The following is a 7,893-nucleotide window of genomic DNA, read 5'->3' on the forward strand; positions in this document are numbered from 1 at the left end:
GGAAAACGATTGGTCATTTTCGTTTCTATAGTTCTGTTCTAAGAATTTCAGACATATCAATATATGAATATTAAATACTAGCTTGTCAGGCATATTTTAAAAGATCAATAAATTAAAATAATTGCTCTGCAGTTTGGCTGTGACGTGGGTTTTTGCGGGCTTCTGCAATAAACCAATCGGGGATTCCCACGTCAGAAGCTAGGGCATTCTTTGGTCTTGGTGAATTACCAAGCCACCACGGCATTTTTGTTGGATTGACGGAAGAGACCCTGCAGGCTGCAGCACTTATGAAGAAAGAGAAGGGGGCGGGGGAAGAAAGGAGAACGGGGGAGCTAGGAAAATTTTCCGCCCCAGAAGAAGACACGTCTCTGCCGTGATGGACAGTGGCCGGTACCCAACCCTCCATTTGACTTTGCAAATTTTATAGCCTTTTTCTTATTAAATTAATTCTTCTGCATGCCTACCCTCCTCCGGTCCTCCCTCCCTTCTTTCTCAGCTAGTTCCCTGTATATATGTTGTTTCTAGAGTTTCAAAATCAATCTCTCTCTCTCTCTCTCTCTGGGCGTTATCTGCATTGAAGCAAGTAGTTAGGTGATCAGTAGCTGGTTCTGAAGATTTTGCGAAGAACTTAATTAGTGCGTGAAGAAGATCGAAGTGGCCGGGAGGTGTATTTATATAGCTAGGTAGGATGGGGAAAACAGCTTGCTGCGACAAGAATGGGCTGAAGAAGGGACCCTGGACGGCGGAGGAAGATCAGAAACTCATCGACTACATCCACAAACACGGCCACGGCAGGTGGCGAACCCTTCCCAAGAATGCTGGTATATCATATACACATACATACATATTTGCACTCATTATTATATGTACTGCTTCTTAGTTAATTATTGCATGCTTCTTTGATTACTAAAATTTTACACTTCAAGTCTCCCAACTAATTATTAATTAAAGACAGATTTATCGAACTACTTAAAGACATGTATGCACTGATCTAATTATATGTCAATTCGTTTGATGTATCGATCTGTTTTTAATTTATAATAATCAGTTGGGTTTATTAAAATTAGGTCTTTGAATAATGAATGAACTGCAGGACTGCAAAGGTGTGGAAAGAGTTGTCGGCTCCGGTGGACGAACTACCTGAGACCAGACATCAAGAGAGGGAAGTTCTCTTTTGAAGAAGAAGAGACCATAATTCATTTACATAGCATTTTAGGAAACAAGTAAGTAGTCGATCATCATAAGATTATATATATATATATATATATATATATATATATATTTATACATATTGTACATTAATTATATCGCTATATATTGATATATATTCATCTGATCAAAACAGGTGCACAAGCAACAGCACCCACTCTGATGAAAATTTAGTTCTATGCATTTTTATTTTTATATTTTTGATAACCTGGGTAGTGTCCATATATATATATATATATATTATAAAAGAAATTGTATTTTTTTTTTGGGATTACGCACCGGGTTTCCACGTGTCCGTTTTACGGTCCACGTGACTAATCCCGCACCCCTTGAAATCGACCCTACAACTTCAAAGGGAGGTAAATTTCAGAAATTCAATGATGGAAACGAACCCCAAAGGGTTGGAATACTTGACCTGGTGAGAGGCATTAAAGTGCATGTAGCAAATGGATTACCTACTTCATGGACTTCCTACTTTGTGCAAGAGTCATAAAGTGCTGCATTTCAAGGATTCCATGAGAGGGGGAGGGGGGGGAGTCAATTGTAAAGTGCTGCATTTCAAGGATTCCATGAGAGGGGGGGGGGGGGGGTGGGGGTTTTGTGTTTCATTTAGATTTTAGGATACCCATTCCAACTTTTCTTGTCCTATTCATCAATAACTTAACTAATTAGCACCCTCAATTCCCCCTTTGTTTGATTAATTAAATTTATGAATTTCATTTATAATTTTATATATTGATAATTTTCCAATCAACTCAATTAATTAATTAAAAAATTAAGACCATATATGTCATTAAAATAGAGAGAGAGAGAGAGAGAGAGAGAGAGAGAGAGAGAGAGAGAGAGAGAGAGAGAGAGAGAGAGAAAGCCAACAAATAAGTTTAAATTAAACATAATCAAACACGCCTCATAGGCACAAGATCAACACTAGGCTCAATTAAATTTAAAGGGTGCATGAAATACTACTATTTTTTTTTTTTTACTCTAATTTAATTGATTATAAGAATAGAAGTTCTCAAGATTCAAATTATGGACTTAACTTTAAATATTGAAGTTGTGTTCAAGAAAACAAATTTTAAGCATTAGATTTGGATTCACAAATATTTCGATGAAATTCAATATAAATATTTATTGGATGTGTTCTAAAATTAGAGAAATTCAAATCTAAAGTTTGAATTCCTAATTCTAAAAGACATATTTGTAAGTTAATTTCATTACTATGTTGAAATTACAAACATAAAATATTTATATTTTTTCTTTTAATTCCATTTTAGGTGGTCCGCAATTGCTGCTCGTCTGCCAGGAAGAACGGACAATGAGATCAAGAATTATTGGAACACTCATATTAGAAAGAGGCTTCTCAGAATGGGAATAGATCCTGTGACTCACGGTCCAAGGCTTGACCTTCATGATCTATCTTCAATTCTAGGCTCATCCCTTTACAACTCATCGTCTGATCATCTTAGTGCTAATCCAAACTTCTTCGAGATCCAAACTGCTACAAATCCGAATCTCCTTAATCTAGCAAGTGCTCTTTTGTCATCCCAATACTACAAAACCCCACAATTTCTTCCTCAAATCAATCTTGAAAACCAAAATCAAGTCACCCCCAATATTCTCCATGTTCAAAACCAATCACAAGTACCTAATTTCCAAGAAAACCAAGTATTCAACAATACCCAACTCATGCAAATGAATATGGAGCAATTTTCTCAAAACTCTCTGCCTAATTTGTGCCAAAACAGTAAGGATTCTTCTAATTTGGTAGAAAATTTCAACTTTTCCTTTCTACCATATTCGAGTTGTGATACCAAATCCAATGTTAACCACCTTCTAGCGAGAAATCAGGCATTGTTTAATTCCAACACCAATAAAAATATGGAGAGTTTGGGTTTTGGCTCATCATCTGTCTTATCAACTCCGCCTTCATGTGGATCAACTCCATTGAACTCGTCCTCCACAACCTATGGCAATGGCAGCATTGAAGATGATAGGGATAGCTACTGCAGCAACTTGATGATGTTTGATATGCCAACTAAATTTGTGTAAACTAAACTACAAGAGCTTGATTGACATATTATATGTTTCTGAATCATACTAGTTAACTAGGTTTTAAAGTTAATTTCAATATGGTTTATGTTGACATTTAATATTAGATAGATATATTATACAATTAATATGTTAATTTTGTATGATTCACTTTACACATGATCAATCAAACCGCAACGCTAGTTTTTCTCTAGACAGTAATATAGTCCATACACCTAGTGAATTAGTACATAGATTAATAATATATGTTTGGTAGTGTTAAAAGTACTTGATATACACATTATTAGCTCACAACTTAATAGTTTAAGTTTTTAAATAAAGTGATAATCTAATATGATAACATAACTGGTTACCAGGAGGTCCTGGATTTTAGTCACATCGCTCACATTTATTTTGTGATATTTAAAAATTTATTATGTATTTATCTCTCCATGTGTTGTCAAGTTACACGTGCTGAAAAGTGTTAAAACTTGATATAAATTGTTGGCTCGCAATCTAATAGCTTAAACTTTTAGGTAAAGTGGTAATCTAAGTGGTACCCATTTAATAATTTTGTGGGAATCAATATGTATTATTCAATTTGTTCTCTTTCTAAAGTAGTAATTGATAGAGTTTTAAATTGCAACAGAAAGTTGTCCTACATAATAAGTTTGAAAGTAGTGGATATAGGTTTGCAAAGCATTTTCTATGCATTTCATTAGTTTAAAATCAAATTTGAAGGGAGCCACTCATATATATATATATATATATATATATATATATATATATATATCACTTGTGCGGATATTATTAATTAAGACCTACAATTCAAAATTAATTTTATTCATTGGAATGGTCTTGACAACAGATTAATCACTCAAAATAATCTTCATGCCCCAAAATTGTCCAAATTATTTTTGAATTTGTTCTCCTAACATTTTACTGGCATAATAATGATGTTTAACAACATACATATTAATATAATTTATGTATCTATACAATTCATAAATATAAATCTATTTTATCATTTTACTGGCACAATAATGATGTTTAACAACATACATATTAATATAATTTATGTATCTATACAATTCATAAATATAAATCTATTTTATCATTTTACTGGCACAATAATGATGTTTGACAACATACATATTAATATAATTTATGTATCTATACAATTCATAAATATAAATCTATTTTATCATTTTACTGGCATAATAATGATGTTTAACAACATACATATTAATATAATTTACGTATCTATACAATTCATAAATATAAATCAATTTTAGCGGGGCTGATTTTTTTTTTTTATTTTGAATGGTAAATAAGATTTTATTAAATTGATATAAGTATTCGAGAAAGCAAGAAGTTGCAGTAGTTGGAAAAAAGGGGAAAAAAATATGCACAATTGCAAAGAAGGTTTGGGAAAGAAACAAAACAGATAATTGTTGAGAGTGGGATTTGAACCCACGCCCTTTCGGACCAGAACCTTAATCTGGCGCCTTAGACCAACTCGGCCATCTCAACGCGATATTTTTTGAAGCCATTTATGCTAATTATTCTAAGAAGAGAAGTCATCCCACAAAAATCTAAAAATATTGCAGACGAAGAATAGAACTATAGAAGAAGGAAGAGAAGGAGGCGCGTTGAGATTAAGTGAAGCAGTAGTCATGCATTCATACGTTTAAGTCAAAAATAACTCATCAAAACTCTTTTTCTTTTTCTTTTTTTTGCCCTTTTTCATTTTCCCTGATATTGCAATACATTGTGTCCAAGACCTTTTAAGTATTCAAATAATATATTAAATAATGTGCCCAACCCGAATTGGCTCAAATGGTAAGGGTGCTTTGTGATTTTGATGATCCCAATATCACGGGTTTGCTTTTCCGTAAGAATTTATTCCGATGAATTACCAAGATGTGTTAATGGACAAACAATTTTCATTTTCGGATTTGGCACCGCACCATAGTATTCAAAGTGACGCCGTTGAACTCTTGGATTATCAACTGATTTGCTCCTTTAATTTTTTTTACTTTTCACTTAAATATCAAGTTCTGAATTAAAAAAATATAGCTTTTAAACTGGAACTCCTTATTGATCTCCAATACCTACTTACAAAAGCGAGCGTACAAAGCAGAATTGAAATCAAAGTTCGATTCTGGCAAGCAACAGCGCCCGTAATCGCTGGCCGGAATATGAAAATTATTACGTCTGCGTTTCAAACTCGGGCCCATCCTGCCGATCATCTTCTTTCAACTTTCAACGCTGACCGTTCGCATACGGACACCCCACATCATCAGCCCTCCGGCCACCTCGCCGGAGCACAGGTGAGGATGCCACGTGTGCCCCACCCATATTTATATATATCTTTAATCTAACCACCCGTTTGTGCAGTTTCACGTGCCGCTAAAATATAGTATGACAGTGGCGAAAAAGACACAGTGGACTGGCCAGCTGGCCTTGACTAGAAAAACACGTGTCGGTGTTGGTTTAATTTATTGGAAAGCAGAAGCGATCACATGCTGCCAAGACGATCGATCAAAAGACTCAAACTCAAAACGATTGGTCTCCGCTCACGTGACCAATAACCGGCCAAGAGCAACTCTCGGAAGGGAAAGGATTGACACCTCATTAATGATGCTGTATGGCCCAGTGGGCCATCTCTTCCAAATATTGCTCCTCAACCACGCAAAATTATACAATAAAAATTTTATTTTTAAAAGAATTATAAAAATTTTATCCTATTTTAAAATTTTCAATATTTGTATTAAAAATATTGACAATAAAGAGTTTATTTAAATGTAAAAAGTAATCTTTTATTTTTATTTTTAAATTTCAAACAAATTATAAAGACTATAATTTTTTTAAAATTTTTTAAAATTTAAATGAGGTAATATTTGGAATCATGAATTTTGAGATTTGAATTTGATATTTTTGAATTTAAAAGAAATTTTATATATAATCTATACAAATTAAAGCCAACGATTTGAACTCCATGCTCACATACACAAAATAAAATTTAGAAATCGTTAAAAATATGAGAATAATGAAAAGTTATTTTCTAATATGTCTTTATAAATTTGAAAAATTAGGAAATAAAGTGATATTTTGCCACTATTTTAAAAAATTATAAATGAAAAATAAAATTATTTTATAAGAAAATAGTGTCCAAATTTGTTTATTATTGTTTATTTATTTACAGAGATCTTGTAAAAAATAGAAAATTAATTATTTTTTATAATTATTTTTTGAAAAACTAAGATGAAAAATAAAAATTATTTTCCACAGCTAAATATGTTTTGAGTTTTTATCTTCTAATTTGTGTTTTTTGACTTGAGATAAGATTTTCATATTAATCCAATAAAGATAGAAGTATTTTTTTCAGTCCATTAATGTTGAAAGTTTAACTGCTTAAGTTTTAATTTCACTTATTTAAACAAAGCATGGTCCTCAAATCACACCTTCATAGTCAATGAAATCACTCTAAATGGTATGACCCATTAAAATACATATGGATTCTAACTATCATGAGAGATTCATTATTTGAACTGATTTTATTAGACAGTAGAACCTCAGACTCTCATTAAAGGATCACGTTGGCCCTCCTCAATGAGAAATTATTATGTAGAGTGAGTCTAACGCATAGGCTATTGATTAAACCAGTTAAAATTTGCTAACACATTAAAATTGCCACATAAGCTTATTTTATATTTAATATTTTTAATTTCTCTAAACATTATCTCACTTTCTAAGTTCCCTCCCTCTTTCGTCCACAGCAACTATAGTGTCTGCCAGCGCCACCACCTCACTAGCAACCACCATACTCAATACCATCACACTACCAATGGCCACCGGCGTCTAGTGGTTGCCAATGTTTGGTGTGAGCTGGCTACCAACACCTGGTGACTGTCGGTGCGTGGTGTGGACGAGCTACGGGCATCTAAGGGCTATTGACAGTATGACGGTGCTAGATACGATGGTTGCTTAGAATGATAGCTACTAGCTGAGTGGTGATGTTGTGGGGTATTACTACGAATATTATGGACAAAAAGGGAAAGAGGGAGGGAAGGTAAAAAGTGAAATAGGATTTTCAAAAATTAAAAATATTAATTATAAAATTAGATTTATGTAACAATTTTAATGTGTTAACAAAGTTTGTTTGATTTAATTTATAACCTAGATGGTGGACTTAAATCTCCACAATAATTTCTCCACCAACAGCCATAGAGTCTTCTTTCCATTTTATTTCTAGCTCATTTCAATCTCTACCATAAAAAAATAACTCGTTAGAATTCCATTTATTTTTTTAAGTCACTTCAAGTTCAATCAATTTAATGAACCAGTGGCTTGCCGTTGATCTTTTTAGGGTTGGGTCAAATCAAACAATAAATTTTTACCTTGACAACTGGAAATTTGAAATCAAATTCCCATATCTTTTTGGGGTTGGCTCAAATCCATCAATAAATTTTTAGGTTGGCAGCTGGAAAATGCAGATTTGAAGCATCTACTTTATGCATTGATTAAGTGGGTCAATAAAAGAAAACTTATTACATTCTCCTTTTATACATCTCATATTTATAAACATAGAATCAATATATCATATATTTAACACTTAAAATTCAAGTAAATAAATAAATAAATAAAAGGTTA

At 32.8% G+C, this 7,893-nt stretch overlaps 1 protein-coding gene and 1 non-coding gene across 2 annotated transcripts; one reads left to right on the plus strand and one right to left on the minus strand.

Annotated features, from left to right (window-relative positions):
* Positions 1-317: 317 nt before the first annotated feature.
* LOC131159034 (transcription factor MYB41) lies at positions 318-3,394 on the plus strand. Its single transcript, XM_058113855.1, has 3 exons — positions 318-821; positions 1,094-1,223; positions 2,484-3,394. The coding sequence occupies exons 1-3, from the start codon at positions 689-691 to the stop codon at positions 3,256-3,258; spliced, it is 1,038 nt and encodes a 345-aa protein (XP_057969838.1). The 5' UTR covers positions 318-688; the 3' UTR covers positions 3,259-3,394.
* Positions 3,395-4,689: 1,295 nt separating this feature from the next.
* On the minus strand, positions 4,690-4,770 carry TRNAL-AAG (transfer RNA leucine (anticodon AAG)). Its single transcript has one exon. It is a non-coding gene; the product is annotated as a tRNA-Leu (tRNA).
* Between the last annotated feature and the right edge of the window lie 3,123 nt (positions 4,771-7,893).

The sequence above is a fragment of the Malania oleifera genome, chromosome 1 (genome assembly GCF_029873635.1).
Source record: "Malania oleifera isolate guangnan ecotype guangnan chromosome 1, ASM2987363v1, whole genome shotgun sequence".
Taxonomy (NCBI): Eukaryota; Viridiplantae; Streptophyta; class Magnoliopsida; order Santalales; family Ximeniaceae; genus Malania; species Malania oleifera.

Excerpts from the sequence above, each read along its gene's own strand:
- LOC131159034 (XM_058113855.1), top strand. The coding sequence starts at position 689 with ATGGGGAAAACAGCTTGCTGCGACAAGAATGGGCTGAAGAAGGGACCC. Across the intron at positions 822-1,093 it reads AACCCTTCCCAAGAATGCTG|GACTGCAAAGGTGTGGAAAG; the intron begins GTATATCATATA and ends AATGAACTGCAG. Across the intron at positions 1,224-2,483 it reads CATAGCATTTTAGGAAACAA|GTGGTCCGCAATTGCTGCTC; the intron begins GTAAGTAGTCGA and ends ATTCCATTTTAG.